Consider the following 22,097-nt stretch of genomic DNA (forward strand, 5'->3'; position numbering starts at 1 on the left):
GCTGTTCATAGTAGAAAGAGGTTAGTCTGTCATTGTGGTGATGGTGTTGGTGGCTGTGATGATGGCAGCAGCAATGGTGGTGGTGGCAAAGGTGGAGTTGGTGAATGTTGAACCTTCCATGTCAAAGTGTCAAAATGCTGAAATCCTCCTTTAAGGCCAAGAGACGGCCCTCCCCTTATTCACATTCCTTTTCATTTTGTACAACACTGAAGCTCATAAAGAGGAAAAAAAAATACAACACACCGTTTTTCTTAATAGAATTTTACATTTGCTGTTTTATTCCACAGCTTTTAATTTGATAATGAGATCTTGATGCCAGGCTTCAGAGACGTGACTAGCTGCCATTAATTGATTAGATCCTGCTGTGTCCATCTCTTTGCTTTACCTTCCTACTTGTCTGATAGGCCATAAAGTAGAATAATTGACCAAGGAGTCATTGAAGTAAGGGAGGGTGTTTCTAATATGCTAACTTTACAGTGCTGGTGTGAGGTCTGTTGCATTACCATTTTCCAAGACTTCCTCCAAGATGTCTGTTGGTTAGGTTTTTTTTTTTTTCCCCCTCTCTACCCACTTCTGCATCTCCAACCTGCAGAACATTAGCTAAGTAAACAGAAGAACAAATATGATCCCTCACCTTTTCCTGATCTTTTGAGTTAGAATGCTTTGCTGTTACCATTGCATCTTTCCTACGATATGCAGATATCTACTTGGGCTGCTATAAATCATTCAGAATTAGAAGTTGTGCTCTGCATCTGACCCAGTAGCTCACATACGCCCACGGCCACCACAGCTGGCAAACAGTGGTGGTTTATTTCAGGGCTGGTAAAAGAGGCTGTATCCAACGGCTGTGAATGTTAGCTCAGGGCTGAGATTCTCATGTAATGTGGCCTCAACTCTTGTCTCCTTGTCCAGACTGCTCCCTGGAAGCTCAGCCCAAATATGTTAGAGGTGGGAAGCGTTATGGACGAAGGTCCTTGCCTGAGTTTCAAGAATCTGTGGAGGAGTTTGCAGAGGTGACAGTAATTGAGCCACTAGATGAAGAAGCGCGACCTTCACACATCCCAGCTGGTGACTGCAATGAGGTAAGTAGGTGGAATAGCACATCTAGGATATGCTCCTCAGCATGGCATGGAGCTGGGAGAAGTAAGGGCACTTAAGACTGAATGCAGGCTTTTCTGAGTTACCAACTTCTCATTAATCTTATTACTTGTCTTTTGGACATAGTGATTAATCTTTCTGTTTGAATATTTTCTCCTTGGTTTCAGCTTTCAGAGTGAGTGCTGACATTCTGTACATTTTTATGCTTATATGTTTAGATTTCAATTAGATTTATATTGTCAGGGGTCTTCTACTTCTAGCTCTTCCTGAGAATATATCTTATCCCAATGGTGCAGCTATTTATTATTTTTTTTTAGTAACTTAAAGATCTAGCAAAATCTTTCTCTTTCCCCCACTCCAAACTATAAAACAGCATTCTGTTATAGGTAGAAAATGAAAGCTAAATTTTTAGGCAGTTTAAGAGCCTGCATCTTATCTTTTGTGATGTGCTAAAGCAGCTCTAATACTCCATTCTTGCCTCAGGATACCAAGCAGGGGCACTTTCCCTCTGCTCAGCAGTTGCCACTGTTCTTCCTACTGGTTCTGACACACCCAGGTCTGTCGCCCTCTCCAGCACTTCTCCCTCCCTTAGCTCCCTTCTGTTTACTTTGCATATTGCCATAATCTACCAATAAACAGTAACATTTTCTTTATTCTTTCTTTATGGCTCATTTACCAGCATCCCACTTACAGAATATGATTGAAAATGCCATGCTGAGCAAGCTCTAAATATTTCTTGCAAATCCCAGCTCAGACTGGGGCTGCAAATATTTCAGATACTAATATAAACTGGGAAAGAGACAGCACCTCAGCTTCCTGAAAGTGGTCTATAGATTGCCAGCTGATTGTGTGTGTGTTCATGGCTGTCTAACACCCATGTTGAGCTTACTAAAATCTACAGGAAACATGCTTCCAATATGTCCCCAGCAATCAAACATCTGGTATGCTCAACGTTCCAGAATATGCACAAACCCAGAGTTAACTAGAAACCCAAGTATTGAGCAGAAATGAAACTGGCAATAAATACTGAAGTTTACAAGAACACACAAGCAGTCTGCCAAACAGAAGAAGTTTGCATCATTTTTTAAAACAAATGCCATTTGTCCTCACCCCAGAAGTGACAGAACTGTGAGTGGGAAGAGAAGAAAATCAAGCAGGAAAGGGGGGTGTGGGTGAGACATGATGGCTGAAAACAAGGAGAAGGGAAACACTTCCTGGGATATCATGGTTCCCTGGGTGGGTCAGTTGGGCAAGGGCTGCTTCCCATCTCAGGTACAGTTTTAGTGGTCTCCCCTTGTCTCAGGTCCCTTTGAAAATCCAGATAGGGACCTTTCCCAGGAAAACACACATACTCACATGCACAAAACTTCACATATACAATTTCAGAGAGGCAAGTAATTTGCATACTTCAAGGAGTGCAGTGTTCATAACACTGTGTGTGTCTTGCATCAGGGAGGATATCATTTTACTACATAAAGTCTGTTTCATAACTCTGGGTAGTATGAAATAAATGAGATGCTTCTCGGGGTGGGGGGGATGTTTAAAATGTTTCCAACACTTTAGTGGATATGTTTTATTTGGAAGCCACTTTTAAGTCTAATTTCCCAGTTCTCCAACTGTTTTCAAGAGATTATTATTTGGGGTTAAGAGATTAAGTGGTTACTTATTTTTTGATATGATATCCAATAAGTTCTTGTGCATATCTGACAATTGCTGGTACTGCATTTCTTATATCCTTGTTATCTTATCTACTGGACTCTTAGTGAGATTTACTTAAAAAGTGAAAGTTTGGTTTCATGTATAAACAAAAAGAAGAGCCGAAGTTTAAGCCTGGGTACAATCTTTCTGCTTGTAAAGGATATATTGGGAGAGTCATTCCAGCCCCAACATCCTATAGCTTCCCTTTATCCTCCAGAAACCTCTTGGGTGTGACCTCTTGATGCTATATACAGAATCTGCAGTTTTCTCCATGTTCCTTCAATAGAACTGCAGATAAGAGGCCTGGAGAGGGTCATTTCTCTGGATTTCTGCTCTCAGCAATCCTGCTTTGATAGCGTGTTCAACCATTCTTGTCCTGCTCCCCACCCCACCTTTTTTAATTGCTAAAGGTGTGTTCGAACCAAAGCTCAACCACCTATTTCTTGCCTAAAAATGAAGTGTTTTATAAGTGGATCCTATCATTTTTCAAAACAATTCATCTCTAAAAAGATTAATAGCTTCTCATGTAGCATTTTCAACATTCCCTTTGGCAGTCGAAAGGGCAAATCCCAGCCCTGTGCAGCAACCCTGGATGCAGATCATACCCATGCCATTGCTGATACACAACGCCTCACACTGTCCTTTTGTCAGTGTGTCGGTCCTGTTGCACGCCCTGTGTGAATGTGCAACCTCCTCCTGGCTGGTTACTGCATTAGCCTCAGCAATCGAGAGCCACTCAGTCAGCCAACAGAAGTTGGGAGGCACAGGCCCACTCTGAAATCCTGCCCTTCTACAAAAGCTGTCTAGGACAGCTACCCCATTCTAGAGTGGCTCCCACTGGGGACTGTGGGGTGGAAACAATTCTGAGTGACCTGTGGAGTTCATTTACTCTCACAAGGAGTCTGAACCTGTCAGGAGTTCTTCATTGTACAGTTGGCTTCTTTTTTCCTCCCATTTTGGTTGCGTGAGTCCCTCTTGTCTTCTGTCTGTGGAGGTACTAAGAATTTGTTCTTTGGGCTCAGACTTATGTCAGTGCTACCAGGCAATAATGAAGGAGGGTGTGGGCCTCGTTCTCCCAGATGTAAATATTTTATAAGGAATAACCAGATGGGCAGCTAGAGATAGCTATCTTAGTTAAGTCCTGGGTTTCCTTTGATTCCTGGGCCCTGGCTTAGGTGAAGGTAAGATTCTTGGCTTGCCTTAGGCCTATAGTATCTGGAAGGAATTCCAGAGTTTCTGGATGAAGACAGTTTCAAAACCTGAACCTATTGTCAGAAATTAAAAGAGGGGAGGTCTATGCAATGAGAGACTAATTTAGAGGGAAGGGGGGTACTGGGGTTGAACTCAGGGGCACTCGACCACTGAGCCACATTCCCAGCTCTGTTTTGTATTTTATTTAGAGACAGGGTCTCATTGAGTTGCTTAGTGCCTTGCTTTTGCTGAGGCTGGCTTTGAACTCTTGATCCTCCTGCCTCAGCCTCCCAAACCACTGGGATTACAGGTGTGCATCACCACACCCAGCAACAAGAAACTAATTTTAGTCCATGTTGAATTTAATACTAGTTTTATTTACCTGAGGACTTGCAGAGGGTGGGCAGTAGGATGAAGCAGTTTACAGCTGTCAAAAGCTGTCCCCATGTGGCTTGCTTCCTGTTAGGAACTCATCCCATCAGAGTAAGTGAGCAATCATCTGAAAAGCAATACTTCTTCCTCCTTGCCCTCCAGGGCTACCCCATAGTAAGGGAGGTTGCTATCAGTGACAGGAATTTGTTCCTGGGCTCCTGGATTAGTGATTCCCAGTGTTTTTCTGAATCCTTATTTGACAGAGACATTTTCCCACAAGCAAAACCAAAATCAGTAATTCTCAGCAGTCATAATTCTCTGCAGTCTACCTATAACTCCACTCTTTCTCTCCAACTCAGGAAAACATATAGAAATGCAGATGAGCATGAGAGAGGCTATTACGGAGATTGCTTTGAAGCAACTATATTTATATTTAATGTAAGTCCCATGTGAAGCTTCAGGCTTCATTAGCTACAAGCAACTCGGAGCTCATCTGGTGACTGTTCACTGTGCACCATTGTGATGTGCTGCTATGGGTGAGAACCCACATTGTTACTGTGGGGTAGCTCCCTCCCTGCACAGATCATATGAAAACAAACCTTGTTACAAGGTGTTTTTGATCATGTTTGACTTTTGTTTCAGTACATCTATGTTAAAGCATTGACATAAATTGTAAACATTTTAATAGTCTCCATCCTGCCTCCTCTCCCTCCCCCAGTGCTTTTATCAGGAAATTTGATTCTTTCCTGCTGAAACTGAGACTATCTAACCTAGCTATTAAGCATGTCTCCCCTACCAAGTTTAGTTTACAAGGCAATAAAGCCCTCTGTAGGGAAAAGACTGCTGTAATCTAGCTAAATTTTCAACACTGAAGTGTGGTGTTTCAGAATTTCATTTGGAAACCCTGAAGCAGAATGCACTAATTCACAAGTGACAGGTAGGTCCCACTGGCAGGCTGCAACATGCATTCGCCTTCCAATTTAGTGTGTTTATGTGGCAAATGGATCCCTTGGGCATCTGACCTCTCTTCTGGGTAGTATTGAAAGAAAAGTGGTGATTTTTCTTTTTTCGTGACGTCATTTTCACCCAAGTCAATTCAACAGGACAATCTACTTTGAATTAACCCAACAAAGGACACATTCTCGATTCCAAACTGAGGTGCAATTAATGAGAAGGTTTTGATAGTAGCTGTTTGTGCTTTACTTCATTAAGAAACAGAAGTGAGATTTTTTTTTTTTTTTTTTTTTTTTAGGTTTGGAAATGAACATTTTTTCTCCTTTTATATGCAGGAGCTACTGAACTGACCTTGAATTTTATGCTCATGTTTCTTTTGAGGTAGATGGAAAGAAGGAAAAGAGAAAATGAATTCTCAATTATTCTATTCTGTATTCTTCAGACTTGGTAGGAAAGATTGTGCAATTAATACAATTGGGGCAGGGCCACTTTGCTTTCTGTCCTGGTTGAAAACAGGGGACACCTTGTTAACTGTTTTCCTCCACAGGGAACAGATCAGTTCTAGTAAGATTCTTATCAAGAACAAGGGGCCATAAACAATGATTTCTTCAACTGTAGACAATAGTAGTGTAAGCTAAAACTGTTGGCTCGCACACTGCAACTTAAGCGAGAACCTGGGAGAAAAAGTTAAAGCTGATTTCCACATTCGCCCAAGGATGGACAAGTGGATTCAGGTGTTGTGTTGGAACAGGGGTGAGAGGATAGGGGTGGAAGTTGTTGAAAAGCACCCACACCAAAACCAAAAGCTGACTTTGCTACCCTACAAAAAGTCAAACTTCTTTAAGAAGTATGAAACTAACTTATCTTCCCCTTATGTTCATTTTCATATATGCATAACTTTGTAGTTAAACTTTATGAATTATTCATTTACATTGTATAGAGTCAATATTTAATTATGGAGCAAACCCTTCTTAACTGACAGAAGTTCTGCTGAGATCTTTTGTAGTGGAAGCACATCTATTTTCTCCTTATCCATGTTAACATTTTTTGTTCCAGTCTTTGACAAAGCAAGCAATTTATTACTATGCCATCTACCCCATCAAATGCTGTGACATCCTCAGGATGTTTGTTTGTTTTATTTATTTGTTTGGTACCAAGAACTGAACTCAGGGGCACTTAACCACTGAAACCACCCCCCCCCCAGCCCTATTTATTTATTTATTTATTTATTTTATTTTGAGACAGGGTCTTGCTAAGTTGCTTAGGGCCTTGTTAAATTGCTGAGGCTGACTTGGAATTCCCAATCTTCCTGCCTAAGCCTCTGGAACCTCTGGGATTACAGGCATGTGCCACCACGCCCAGCTAGGATTTTTGGATATTTTTATTAGTGACATCCTAGTCCTTGCCTTTATGTTTCTTTAGTCTGATTAGATTATCTGGCTATTTCCAGAAATGAAACACTCATTCAAGATGCAATTGTAGATTACCTGAAAGTGATCTGAGAAGCCCCTTTGAAGCTTATAATAAGACTCTCTCTCTCACACACACACACACACACACACACACTCTCTCTCTCTCTCTCTCTAACAAGACTTAGGACTTCGGTGTCCCAGTGAGTCTTCCTGACTTGATCCCAGAAAGAATTCCCTTGGAATCTAGTCCCACTTTCTTCCAGAACAGTTAATTAATTAATTAATGTTTTGGTACCCGGCTTTGAATTCAGGGGCACTCAACCACTGAGCCACATCCCCAGTCCTATTTTGTATTTTATTTAGAGACAGGGTCTCACAGAGTTGCTCAGGACCTCGCTAAGTTGCTGAGGATGGCTTTGAACTCACAATCCTCCTGCCTCAGCTTCCCAAGCTGCTGGAATTATAGTCATGCACCCCTATACCTGGCCAGATCAACAATTTCTAATATTTATTTTCTATTAGATAACAAATCAAATTAATTTTAATAATAATTAAGCATTTTCCAACTCTCCTATTAATTATGCTCCACATAGAAAAATAGTGTTAACTAGCCATTGAGCAACTCTGATGAGCAGGAAAGATATAAAAATGTCCCTTCCCTTTGAGGACTTTGAAATTCAATAAGCTAAAGCAGTCTCCCAACCTTGACAGCAGAAGAGGCTTACAGCTCAGACTCTTCGATTCTACATTTCCATACACCCGCAGTACTAAAGAATTTTTGGCAATGTAGTAGGATGTGTATGCATTTAAAAATTGTGCATTCATTCCTGTTATCCCCAGCACTTACTTGTAGCATTTAATTGCTTTTAAAGATTAAGGCATTGATTTGCATTCTGGTTGTGACAGCCTGCCACTGAGCAGCTTGTCCTTGAGTTCAGAATAGAGACTGGGAGCTGAGCTGTCAGGCCCTCCTTTGCCTTTGCCTTCAAAGGCAGCAGAGTGGGAAATGAGTCTCAGTCCCAGGAAAAGTGTGTCCTGTTGAAACAATAATAGCCAGCCCTCCTGGGCACACTTAGCTTCCAGTACCCAACTCAGACTTTATAAATATGTAGAACTATGAGTGAACCATGCCACCGACACTGTGTACTAAAAAGTCCTAAAATTTTCATCATAAGCATTCTCCCTAAACAGATTGCTGTTTTTTGTCAGTGACTCATTTTGCTAAATGTGCTCCCCTTTTAAAAGGGATATTCCAGCTCAGTTTCTCTGGGGACCTTTGCTATTCTAGTAAGTTTCCTTCCTCTTCTCTTCAGGCTTGCAAGGCCCTCCCTGTTCAAAAAAGAATCTGCTTCATGCTCTGGGGCTGCTGAGATCAGCTAAGCAACCTCTGCCGGGAAAGAATAGCCCTGTGTGTGCCCCCATAATCATTTTAATTAGCCGTACATTCTGTGGGGCACAAAGGTCTGCACTAGAGCAGATGGCGTGTGGGGGGTGGCAACTGGGCTATTGTGGGTAGGGGCCGCACCAGATCCAAAGCCTGCAGATGCTAGCCCGGCCTTGGGGCTGGAAGCCGGGGATCTGAGAAACTCAAGCCATCTGCTCTGCAGTCCACCAAAGCAGGTGTCTCTCCAAAAAAACATTTCCTGAAATTGGTGTCGTCTATGTGACTGAAGTGTGCAGGGCACTATCGTCCAGCTGTAGAAAACCCAAGAGCCAGCCACAATGACCAGCATGACACTGAGATGCACAGTGAGTGTAGGGGCTCCCTTTATCTTCCTGGGGGGTTGGGGACTGCTTTCTGAAGCAGACATTTTAGGGCTGGGCAACCTCTGACCCTCTCTCCTGTGTTTTCTCTCAATGGGGCTGTTGACCAGTACACTTGGCATGGTAATGAGGAAGCACAGGACAGTCCCTGCCAGCTGTGGCAGCCCAGGGGACATTGTCTGTAGGGGAAGGTCCCCAGGGGAGGCTCTGATCCTAAATTAAATCAAAGTTGATTGCTTCATCACAATCACCATGTCAAAACTGTAGATTTGGTAGAATTGATGAAACATACATAAATGTACATATTCTGTATGTTTATAATATACATGATGTTTTAATATATGTGTACATTGTGAGATGATTAAATCAAGTCAATCAACATATCAAAACAGTAGTTTTAAAGAGTCTCTTCTGAGTTATTCTTACAGCTGACTGTGGTCTGTCTGCTGTTTCTTCTGCCCTTGTCCTACTTTTGAACATCCAATTAGGATTCATAATTGTATTTCTTATTTACTTCACAAATGCTTAGTGCTTAAGTCATAGCAGGCACTCTTCCAAGTGCTTTCCAAAAATGCAGCCTAACTTTGGAGATAGGTATTGTTACTTATGCATAAGGAAACTGAGGCACACAGAGATTAAGTAACTTGCCCAAGGTCACCCTGGCAGTAAAGGTCAAAGGTGAAAATGAACCCAAGGAGTACAGCTCTGAAGTCCAAACGCCTAACCACATCATGGTTCCAGCTGAAACGATAATGATAGCTGATTTTCCTAAGTGCCAAGCATATGCCTCCGTGTCCCTAAGTATGTAAGAGTGTCATCCCACTTGGCAGATGAAGTACTGGAGGGGTCTCAGGAAGTGGTTAAGCCAGACCAGACAGTCTCTCTGCCAAGCCCCTGTGCTTATCCATTGCCCACAGAGTTGGGAGGGGCTAGAGTCCTACAGAATAATGTTTAAGTGCATTAATAGCCATTCTTTCTCCAGTGAGAGGCTACCTAGGATTTCAAGGGAAGAAATGGAAAATCCTTCCTCATGAATGCATCCAGCAACTGTCCCTCTCTTCAGCCTGGCTCATCCAAAGATTTTCATGATTATATCCCTTCCGTGCTTCTGGCAGATCAGTGTCTAGAGGCCACCTGCCAGCTTTCACTATGCTGGGGAAACCATCAGCAATTAAAGGACCCTGTTCCAGAATGATGCCTCCTTTTATTGGTGCTGTTCAGTAGCTGAATGATCTAATCCCCCAACCTTCTAACCTGCTCTCCCCTCCTTCCCCAGCTTTTTAATGGGAATAACTGGCTCCAGGCAATGAGAATGAAAATAAATGAGCTGTGAATGAATTGGATCTCCCCCCTACACACACCCCACCTCCTGAAATTGCAATTTAATAACAAACTTCCAGCTGCCATGTGCTTACCTCCCTCTTGTTAAAGGAGAAGTCCCTCAGTGGAGACTCAGGAGAAGCATAGCATATATCATATCTGAGTAATAAATTTCGTCTCCAGCTGAGGTGGTCTTAGAATGAAAATGTGGCCATTAGCATAAGCTTGCTTCTCCTAGCAGGATGGTTCCTGTTTCTTACAAAGGGCTGTGGGAGAAGTGCTTGGGAAACTGTTTCCCCTAGACTTCAGAATATGTTTAAATCACCCCTTACCTCACCACCCCCAATTGCCTCAAGAGTTTATGCGAGACTTTTTTAAGTGAAGGTGCTGCCTGGGGTTCAAAACCTGTACCATACTTTGGATTGGGCTACTTCAAGGGGGATAGTCTCAGTCCCCCCAGACAAGTCTCAGGCGAGTGTCTCAGATCTTTCCACCTGCCACTAAGCTTAGGGGGCACTGGCATTAGTAGCCTTTGCATTCAGGCTCTCACCAATACTTCTCCCTCTGTCACAAGACGGGATGGCATTGCAGGTGTTGCAGAATGGGACTTACCAAAGGGGAGAACTTCCTTCCTCCATCCCCATCCCCAAGTCACAAGAGTTAATTTAATGAGAACTTGAAGGCAGTTGGGCAAAAGAAAGAATGAAAGTCGTGCCTATTTATATTGCATCAACAGCATTTATAACAGTAGAAGAAGTAGAAAATTGTCTCCCATGGTTCCTCAACCAAAATGTATCTATTTTTTCTTTGGGGTGCTGTATACAAAGGATTGAACTCAGGGGCGCTAGACCCCTGAGTCACATCCCCAGCCCTATTTTGTATTTTATTTAGAGACAGGGTCTCACTGAATAGCTTCCACCTCGCTTTTGTGGAGGCTGGCATTGAACTCACGATCCTCCTCCAAGCTCCTGAAATTATAGGCGTGTGCCAACGTGCCCGGCCCAAAATGTATCTATTTTTATTATCTCTATTTCCTTCCAGTCTTTGTCTGTTTGTGTAAATAGTTTTGCCAGCAGTAACCATAGGGTAGATGGCATTTTTGTTATGCTCTTTCATTTGTTAGGATTTTTTTCATGTTCCTACAGTTTCTTAATTATTCTTTTAATGACTACATTATGATGTATCATTATATTTTATGCCCCTATTGTTGAATATTTAGGCTGTTTTCAATATTATATTGTTACAAAAAGTGCTACAATACACATATTTATGCCTATGGCTTTTTGCTTTCAATCTTTGATTTTATTGCCTTTGGATAGCAAGTAAATTTATTGGGTCAAAGAGTATGAATATTTTTATTGCTTTTGACACATAATGCCATTTTCATTAATAAAGGAATAATACCCATTTACATTGCTACAAGTAATATACAAACAAATCTATTGTTTACATTCTTTTTTAATATATTTTTATTGGTTCTAATTAGTTTTACATGACAGTAGAATGTATTTTGACATATATAAATGGAGTATAACTTCTCATTCCTCTGGCTGCTCATGATATAGAGTTACACAGGTCATGTAATCATATACGCACATAGGGTAATAATGTTTGATTCATTCTACTGTCATTCCTACCCCCATGTTACCTCCCCTTCCTTCACTCCCCTCTTTCCAATCCAAAATACTTCTATTCTCACTCCCACCTTATTATGAATTAGCATCTGCGTATCAGAAAAATTTAGCCTTTGGTTCCTTGGGGTTGTCTGTCTTATTTTGTTTAGCATAACATTCTCCAGTTCCAGCCATTTCCCTGCAAATTCCATATTTTCATTCTTCTTAAGAGCTGAGTAATATTTTATTATGTATATGTACCACAGTTTCTTTATGCATTCATCTTAAACAGGCCTATTTTAAACTATAATAGTTGTAATAGGAGTGTATCTTAAACTTATCTTTTGCTAATTTAGTACAAACTATTATGATTTCTTGGTTTAAATTTATACTACTTTTTTTTTTAAAGAGAGAGTGAGAGAGGGGGGAGAGAGAGAGAGAGAGAGAGAGAGAGAGAGAGAGAGAGAATTTTTAATATTTATTTTTTAGTTCTCGGCGGACACAACATCTTTGTTGGTATGTGGTGCTGAGAATCGAACCCGGGTCGCTCGCACGCACGCCAGGCGAGCGCACTACCGCTTGAGCCACATCCCCAGCCCAAATTTATACTACTTTGATTGGTACTGAGATAAACCTTTCCCCAAATTTATTTAATTTTGTTGCCTCTTATGTGAATGGTCAATATTCTTTGCACCTCTGCTGGAGGCTTGACTTTTTTCTTATAAATTTATATGAGTAGGGGAATACGTCCTCAGGCCTACCCAAAAGACTACTTTAAGTTTTTGTTTTTTTTCCTAATATGTTTTAGTTGTCAATGGACCTTTATTTTATTTATTTTTATGTGGTGCTGAGGATCAAACCCAGTGCCTCACACATGCTAAGCAAGCATTCTACTACTGAACCACAACCCCAGCCCCTACTTTAAGTTTAAACATAGTAATGAAAAATATTTCTACAAATATAAATTTCATGTCTATTATGCGCACACCTGGCCAATAAAATAAAAATTTTACATTGCACAGGCACAATTCTAATCCCTTTCCCCTTACCTCTGTGAAATCTGTACTATACTACTTTATTCCCATTTTGTAGATAGGTCAAGAAACTTGCCTAAGGTCAACCTGATAGGTAAGCCAGGATTCGATGCCAGGCAGTCTGGCTCCTAGATCTATGCTGTGGTCTCCACACTTAATCTCTTATTAGTTGGGCGTGAGAATTGAAGAAAGAAACCAGCAAGCATGTACTGTCCCTGTCAACCTGAAATATGCACACAGTCCCATAGATGGTGATATGTTGGAAAACAGTATATTAGAAATTCTATGCACCTTAGTTCTTTGAACTCAATTTTAAAATGAATTAAGATGTGAATGAACAAAGTTAATAAATCAACTTTTGTGTAACAACACATAATTCATTGCTTTAGAAGGTGTTACCAAGGATTCCTTGCAGGTTTGCACATTTCTAAGTAGGAATCCCAGCTGGAGCTCTCTTTCTGGTTTGGGTGCAGTGATAATATATCTCCTACCATTTCTCCCATCAGTGCCTGCTGTTAAAAATCATCTCATTTGTGGTTTGAGAGGTTTTATTTTGACCTACACTTCTTAGATCATAAACCGTATTTGATTTGTTGTAGGTTGGTTTAATGGATTTAGTTCTAGGGTGTTCAAATGTTGAATGATGAATTTTCATAATTGTGGATACCACAGCAGAGTGAGTATTTAAATAATTTGCTCTGTTGGATAAGGAAATAAATATGGAGGGACAGGCAGGCAAGATACTTTTACTAGTGGGGCTTTATTGATTTAAATTTCATATATAAAATACAGTTGAATTCTGACCAGCAGTAAGTAAAGAAATCCATGGAGGACTGTTGACTCTGCCACTCACCCCTTGTTCCCACCCTGCCTTGCACACCACCTGCCTTTATCACAGTGAGCTGATAAAACTGTAGTTGTGAAAAAATCACATCTACTGATAGCCTACTGATTCATCATCATCATCCCTTTGTATGCTAGTGACTTTCAATTGTAACCTGAATGAGCCATGGTGAACATACTCATTTGGAGTTATGGCCTTTTGGTGCCTTCTGTGTGACAAGAACACTCTGTCTGAGCATTGTCAATTTGAGGTTTACATTTAGGCCAGCTCCTGAATTTGTGCTATCTTCAGTGTTTTTGTAAGGGAAATAAGGAGCTATGAAATCATGGTAGCTACTTGACCCTCATTTAAAAGCAGAGAACTTCAGGGAGTGTGGAGAATGAAGTAGATGTGCTTAGGTGGCCCAAAATAAGAACCTCAGCTCAGGCCAATTTGAACAAACTACTGAAAGACAGTGTTTTAATCCAAGGATTTTTCAGGTGGCACTCCATCTGCCATGAGGAATCCAGGTCTGGAGACAGGTGGCAACAAGGCCTGTTTTTACTGCTCAGTTTATTTCAGGATTCAAAAAAATTAATTCATCTTAGATAGTTTGGCCACCTCAGAGAATGGGCTGGTTTTTGTTATCAAAGTCACCTACCTTGACAGAGTTATGTTTTTGCCAGTGGTCACAAAACCTCCCAGTAGAAGTGGGAGCACTGGGCAGCTGGCTGGAAAGGCCAAAGCCACTGAAGACCTATGTTTGCAGCTGGTTGGAAGAAGATCTGTAAAGTGGGCAATGGTGGATTTTGGTCCTGACTTGTGCCCTTGGCTGGGTGGTTTTGCCAGTACATAAACTACATGCTGTGACCCTGGGGAAGACTCACTAAAAAGTAGAAACAGCATGATAAGATGGCTAAATGGTCTAATTCAGATAAGGTTTACTACTTTTACTGAAATTTACTGGTAATATATATTTTATTTAGCTCAAGCTTTCTAGCCTCCCATTTTTTGGTTTGCATTTCTCTGCTCACTGTGCCACAGGCACACAAAGCTTATTCATACCCGCTTGCTTCACTCTCTCTAGTTCATCCTTGGGGGTCTCAGCTTAGACCTTGCTTCTTCTAGGAAATCTACCCTGTCTAGTGAGTCTGAAGTGTCTCATGTAGGCATCATCACAGCATCCTGAAATTCCCTATCACAGCACTTAAAACATCCTCCTGTGTACTTCCTGTTTTCTTGTCAGCTTGTCCTCATTAGCATATGCACTTTGTGAGGCAGGAAATGTGTTGGTTCTCTTTATGACTGCATTACTAAGACCTAGCATAAAAATAAGCATTCAATACACATTTATTAAACAAGAAGTTCATAAATGCGTGCATACAAAATCTTGTTTTCTTAATGGATTCTGAATATTTACTTCAGCTTTATTTAATGGGTTTTGATAGCTTTTGCTGTTGAATAAGTGACCTCCCAGATGAGAAGGACAAATCCTTATAAGAGTCTGCAGAAGACCATATTCAGTGTCATAGGAGTCACCTGGTTAACTGAAGAGAACCCTCCTGGATAGAAGCATTGGCAGGCCCTAAAATCATGTGGCCCACCCAGATGATGATTTCAGAGCCAGAATGTAATCTGGTCTAGGAAAAGCTTGGATTACTTTTTGAATAATTTCAAAAGCACACTAATCATCTCTTGTTCTCCGTAGCACTGGAAGACGCAATGCGGTGAGGAGTATGAAGCAGAAGGTAAGAGCTGAGCATGTGGGGACCTGCTGGGGAGGGGAGGGCTGGGCTGCCATTCATAGAGCACTTCCCATACCCTACTTTCCCGCATCTTATGCTGGAGGCTAGTTGAGAATAAACATTAGGAACAGAAGCCACAGAAAATTCAATTGCAGTTGATAGCTCATAGTTTTAAACTCCTGGCTTTTAACATCATGAAAAAGATAGCAACTATGATGTGACTAATTTCTCTTGATACAAGCCTTTTAATTAATTGAACAACCATAACCTAAATAGTAACCTAACCTAAATAGCATTTTAATATGCATCCCTTGCAATTTCAAATGTATATAAAAAGCATTGGAACACAATTGATCCTCTGACCACCAGGTGGCACTGAGGTCCAGCTGACAAGCTCTCAAGCCACTTCACTACCTATCTGGGATTAACTGTGCTTAAATGTGTTTACAACATGTTCTCTCTAGATCTCCATTCTTCCAGCACACAAAATTGTGCTAGTGATTATCTCATGTTTAAGTGACAACTTTACAGACTCTCTAATATGTAAGTGGACAATTTAGAAGTAGGGATTTTTTAATAGAGGATAATATTCTTGATATTTAAATAAGTAGTTTGATCTCTGTCTTCAAATAGAAATTACCCTTTATATTACCGATAATAGGAACTTGGAACTTGCAACCTGTAATTCTTTGAAGTTGGATTGTTTTCTATAGGTCAGAATTATTCTTATGTGCAGACTTTGGAAAGAGGCAAATCTTGAGATGATCATCATGAATTTTTTTTGCTTAGTAAAAGATGCTCTAGTATTTAGATAGTAGAAATAAAACTGGAACCTATAGTTGTTCGGGGCCTGGAACACTTTAGGGTAGCTCTCAACCAGCCTTCTCATATGATCAGATGACCACCTAAGCTTCTGATGTTATTAGTTGGAATAAAGCGTTATGAGTGGTACTGCATAGGAAGGATGTTCTTTACTCAGTTTAACTGCCATGGATCAAAAGATTACCTGTTGGTTCTAAAAAAAAAAAGTTTATGTTGGAACATCAGGATCAAATAAGAAGGGGGCCAACATTTCTTATAATATTCAACTTTTTAAATATAATATTTATTTTCAAAAGTACTTTTTTTTTTTTTGAGAATAGGCACTCACTCTTTCTTTGCACTTCCTTTGGAGACAATACTGTGTGCTCTCTGATTTCAGGCCAGCTACGGTTTTGGAACCCAGATGACTTGAGTGCCTCACAGAGTGGGTCTTCCCCTCCCCAAGACTGGATAGAGGAGAAACTGCAGGAGGTTTGTGATGATCTGGGAATCACCCGGGATGGTCACCTGAACCGGAAGAAGCTGGTCTCCATCTGCGAGCAGTATGGTTTGCAGAATGTTGATGGAGAGGTAAGCATTGCAGTGTATTTTGATTCAAGAACAATAATGATGATAAGCTCCTAGCTGGCCACAGGCAGGGACAGCCATACCATAGCTTCCTGCAGCTTGTTAGAGACTATTTTCTTTCCTCCTAAGAAGTCATTCTTGAAGATATTGTCTTTTGAGGAATTCATATTGTTTTATGAGAAAGAAAAACTGATACTTTGTGCATACTGTGTACCCCTTACAGTGCTAAACCTGTTACCCTGGATGAGACTATCAGACCCTATCTCTTTGAGCTATGATGTTAGAAGCTGTCAATCACAAAGGAACACATGGGAAAGCATGGAGGAAAAATTAAGCAGAGAGTTTCACACATTTAAGTTGGAGGAATATTTTGAAAGCCAGGCTGTTAAGTTTAGGTTTTTAGACAGAATATCTCAATGCCATCCCTGGATCCTTAAGCAGATTGAGCAATATATGAGAAAAGTTTATCTGACTTGTTCTAAACCACAGAGGAGCTGGGAATTAAGGATGGTCTCGGCTGCCTTTGCCTATTGTATGAGAAGAGCTTTGGGTTAGCTGTCACAACCAGGGGTCATTACCATTTTCTGGTCATGAGGAAATGGAAAAGGGTAAGTTGGTTGTTTTGAAAGTACAGAATCTTAAAAGAGCCACCCAAAGAGTCTCACTTGGTAACACTTAAAACTTTACATTTTCTGAAAAATTAAGAAGGGCTCTGCAGGACTGAATGCATGAATAGCTGTGAAACATAAGAATGTAAGTAATTCCAAGAGATGTCTTTTAAAAAGCTAAAAATAAAGATTAGGGAGTTAGAGGTTAGGGCTACAGTCGTAGCTTTGGGGTCTTTGATTATAATGATATTTGAAACCCTGCTCTCTGCTCACTCCAGAAGTGGTAGTATTTTCCTAATCCCCCCTTCCAAAGAAATTTATAATCAAAAACTTCCCAGTATCCTGGTTTGCAGAAAATTTATTATTTTATTTTTAATGTTTTCTTCCTCACTTGTATATGTAGCCATTGTACACTACTTGACTGCTTTTTAAAATTTATATATGACATCAGAATGCATTGTAATTCTTGTTACACATATAGAGCACAATTTTCATATCTCCAGTTGTATACAAAGTATATTCACACCAATTCATGTCTTCATACCTGTACTTTGGATAATAATGATCATCACATTCCACCATCATTAATAACCCCATGCCCCCTTGCATCCCCTCCAACCCCTCTGCCCTATCTAGAGTTGTCTATTCCTCCCATGCTCCCCCTCCCTACCCCACTATGAATCAGCCTCCTTATATCAAAGAAAACATTCAGCATTTGGTTTTTTGGGATTGGCTAACTTCACTTAGCATTATCTTCTCTAACTCCATCCATTTACCTGCAAATGCCATGATTTTATTCTCTTTTATTGCTGAGTAATATTCCATTGTGTATATATGCCACATTTTTTTATCCATTCATCTATTGAAGGGCATCTAAGTTGGTTCCACAGTTTAGCTATTATGAATTGTGCTGCTATAAACATTGATGTGGCTGTGTCCCTGAACTATGCTGTTTTTAAATCCTTTGGGTATAGACCAAGGAGAGAGATAGCTGGGTCAAATGGTGGTTCCATTACCAATTTTCCAAGAAATCTCCATACTGCTTTCCATATTGGCTACACCAATTTGCAGTCCCACCAACAGTGTATTAGTGTACCTTTTTCCCGACATCCTCAACAATACTTATTGTTATTTGTCTTCATAATAGCTGCCATTCTGACTGGAGTGAGATGAAATCTTAGAGTAGTTTTGATTTGCATTTCTCTAATTGCTAGTGATGTTGAACATTTTTTCATGTATATAGTGGTGATTTATTTTTCAATGGTGGCTTTTTAAAAAATAGTATTTTAGTTATTGATGGGCCTTTTTTTTATTCATTTATTTTTATGTGGTGCTGAGAATTGAACCCAGTGCCTCACACATTCGAGGCAAGCGCTCTACCACTGAGCCATAACCCCAGCCCTCAATGGTGATTCTTGAGCCATAAAATTCAATCATCCTCCTAATTTATAAACCAGTTCAGTACCCAGAACCTGGGGTTGTTTTTGCCAAGAAATATTGCACAAACTTGGATTATTTATCCAAAAACAATTCTTGGAATAAATCGTAGTCATTATATAAGAGTGGTAGAGTTCCCAAAACCTGGGAGAAGAAATAAAGATTTTTTTCCTCTGGTTTGAGTATGAATAAAGGATTGCTTATTAAACACAACTTTTATTTAGTGGTTTCTTTCTTTTTTTTTTCTCCTAAAGAAAAACTGTGCGATTCTGTAGTGTTTTTTATGATTTGCTCTAAGCCACAGAGGAGCTGGGAGTTAAGGATGATGTTGTTAACATGCCACTTGGAATCCTAGATTTTACAACTGAAAGCCATTTGAGCTTTAGTCACCCCTTCATTGTATAGATAAAAGACAGTAAGGTCACTGCTGCCCACTGTTGTCTTGAGGGGGAACTGGAGCCCCTCTCTTACGGCTCTAACTAGCACTTTGCTTTCCAGAAGGGAGGACAACTAAGAGGTAGAGATGGCAAACCAGCATCCCAGATGCCACATCTAATCCCAAAGTCATTTTCTTTGGCTGGCTCAAGGTTTTAAAAATTGAATTGTGTGGTACACTTTAAGTTTGGGAGATTTTCCTTTAAAAATCCAATGATCTTGCCCCCTTCTGCAGGCCATGAGATGTAGTAGGCTCCTTGGGAAGGACATGCAGTCAGGTGTCCAGTGAGTTCTCACCACTTTCCAATGTCTTAAAACCACCCTCTCCATTGTCTCCATCATCTTCTGGGCCTCTGCTCATATTTGGGTTTTTGATCTTTATCCTGGTACATTATTTCCTAACTCACACATTGGAAAATCATCTAACTATTTAAAGATCTGGTCAGTGCATCATGGGGAGCAAAAATGTCCTTGCAGTTCTAGATGTGGGTCCTGCATGCACAGGTGGTACCCAGTTGCCTGTTTCACCTGTATTTTTTCTCCTCATCCCTGACCATCTCCCCCTTTTCTGAATTCACTTCTCTATGTACCACATGCCTACTTGCCCCCAACTTTAAAAAAGAAAAAAAAAAAGGCAGGATTTACCAGCTCCACAAATTTGAATGGACCAAGTAAGTGATGGGTGTTTAGGCCACCTGGAAGCTGTGCTGATTTTGCCAACATCACAAGGTCAAGCAGTATGGGTCTAAGGTAAAATGTGCCTTGCTAGCTTTGGTCAGGGCACCTGGATTTCATCATAACTTTTGGTTTGATGGTTCTGAAAGCCGCCTCCTCCTCCTCCTCCAGGAGAGTGTTCTTTAAAATAAATAAATAAATACACACACACACACACACACACACACACACACACACACACATATATATATTTTATTGGCAATATTAATCATACAGAACAATGGTTTTCATTGTGGCATATTTGTTTATGCATTTGATCAATTTTAGTCCCCAGGACTTTCTCTTGCCCTCCCCTTCTTCTTCGCCCTGATCCCCTTCCTCTTCCCTAATGGTCTTCCTTTCATTTTCATAAGATCCCCTTTATTCCTTCTAGTTTCCACATGTCATATTTCATATGTGTAACTTGTCTTTCTGAGCCTAGCTTATTTTGCCTAACATGATATTCACCAGTTCCATCCATTTTCCTGCAAATGGCTGACTAAAACTCCATTCACTATCTATACATTTTCTTGATCCATTCATCTGTTGAAGGACACTTAGGCTGATTCTGTAGCTTGTCTATGATGAATTGTGCTGCTTTAAACATGGGAATGCATGTGTCACTATAGTATGCTGACTTTGACACTTTTGGATAATGCTGAGGTGTGGTGTAGTTGGATCATAGGGTAGTTCTGTTTTTAGTTTTTGGAGGATCCTCCATACTGATATCGGAGAGTATTCTTTTGGTTGATGAGAATGAGACCAAAAAGCTAAGGGATCTTGGCAGCCTCTGCAGCTTGTCCTAAATGCCTTTCCATGGATTTGATTACTAGATTCTCTGTTAGAAACTGTTACTTGTTCCAAAGATTTCCACCCTTTAGAATAGTTTCCTTGTTTCAGAGTCCTCTCCAGAATGGAGACAGATGTTTCCTATTTGGTGTGAGGGGTGTGTGGTGGGGGAGCATTGAGATAAAAGAGATGCCTCGAGCACTTACATAAAGAACAACATCAATCATGAGATGACACAAATCATAGCAATAGTTCAGATTTAAGAAATGAATATTAAAAATTTGAGGATGTGTCACAGAGAATTTAAGCCTATGTTAGAATGGACTTAGTTATAAGTTTTAAGGCCACAAGAGTAAATTTGTTGTTTATTGAATCTGGCTACTCAGTGACCTGGGCTTCCCCTAGGAGCTTGTTCGAAATGCAGAATTTTAGGCCCCTCTCTCAGACTTACTATAGCAAACTCTGCATTTTAATAAGAACCCCATGTGCTTTCTGTTTTGTTCATGGGAGGTGTTTTCCTTTAGAAAAAAAAAAAAAAAACCTACCCCATAAAATCAAGGGACACTGACTTCCAATAGGAGATCTTTGCCTTTAATCCGTTTCCTGGGGCTGCAATGATGCACACTGCTCTGTTCCCCTTCCCCTTGCCTGTGAAGCTAAGGAACAGACCATCTCCAAGGCAAGCCTCTGGATGGGGCTGGGGTCCAGTTCCCCTTGTTATATGATGAGGACCACTTGATTATTCTCAGAGGGTGTAAGAGTCAGTTGAAGCTTCCTTGTCTTTTATCTCTTAGAACACACACAAAACCTGTCTCACCAAATCTTTGTCTCTTCTGGGCTAAAACAAAATTCCAGCACATACAGTGTTGTTCCAAGTAAGGTTCTAACCTCTAAGTATGGGTTTCAGACCCGAACTCTTAAGTCATTACGATCTCTGCCAGACCAAATTATGCTGTGCTAGTTAGCCAATTTCAAATTTTTATATAAGCCAAACGTCACTTAGAGTCACCACAGTTTGCAGGTATGAAGAATGTCCTATTAATTTCTACTATTATAATGCTGGGAAGCTAAATCTTTATTTTTTAAGTAAAATTTTAATTTGCAAGTACATGGCATCATTAAAGATTGCCTACTCTAGGAGTAAAGAAAGTTAATTGCTACATTCTATTAAATTATGGAGATGTTGAAAATGGGATTTTATTTAGTTTGTGTGAGGGGGAAGGTATATCAATACTGGAAAGGAAAGTGCATTTAGTTGAAATGAGAGTGAAGGGACATAATTATATTTCTGGAGTCTTAGAATCAACAGTGGTGTTGATTTCTGTTGGCCAGAAGTAGATCCTAGGCCTTATGTTATTTTCAGTGAAGCATCTAAAATATGTGATGACTCTTTCAGATGCTTGAAGAAGTATTTCATAATCTTGATCCCAATGGCACAATGAGTGTAGAAGATTTTTTCTATGGCTTGTTTAAAAATGGAAAATCCCTTACACCATCAGCCTCTACTCCTTACAGACAACTGAAAAGGCACCTCTCCATGCAGGTAAGCTTTTTCTTTGTATAAGTGAAAGCTAGAACCCACTTAGTAATTTCTAATTAATTAATCTGTTGACTGAAGTAAAATGCCAAAGAGAGAGTGCAAAGCAAAAGAAGAATAAGAAAGACTAACCTGTCAGGAAGAAAGCTTGGGTTTGAGAAATG

At 40.3% G+C, this 22,097-nt stretch overlaps 1 protein-coding gene across 5 annotated transcripts in view; it reads left to right on the forward strand.

Moving 5' to 3' along the window:
• The window catches only part of NIN (ninein), a 116,239-nt gene that overhangs the window by 33,439 nt on the left and 60,703 nt on the right, over window positions 1–22,097 (forward strand). For all 5 annotated transcript variants that reach the window (XM_081293530.1, XM_081293531.1, XM_081293532.1 and 2 more), the window contains 4 exons: window positions 913–1,082; window positions 14,988–15,027; window positions 16,226–16,416; window positions 21,793–21,939. In XM_081293530.1, the coding sequence (XP_081149656.1) occupies window positions 913–1,082; window positions 14,988–15,027; window positions 16,226–16,416; window positions 21,793–21,939 (548 nt within the window). The remainder of the gene's footprint in view (window positions 1–912; window positions 1,083–14,987; window positions 15,028–16,225; window positions 16,417–21,792; window positions 21,940–22,097) is intronic.

This window comes from Spermophilus citellus, assembly GCF_964194105.1.
Source record: "Spermophilus citellus genome assembly, chromosome: 4".
NCBI classification, from domain to species: domain Eukaryota; kingdom Metazoa; phylum Chordata; class Mammalia; order Rodentia; family Sciuridae; genus Spermophilus; species Spermophilus citellus.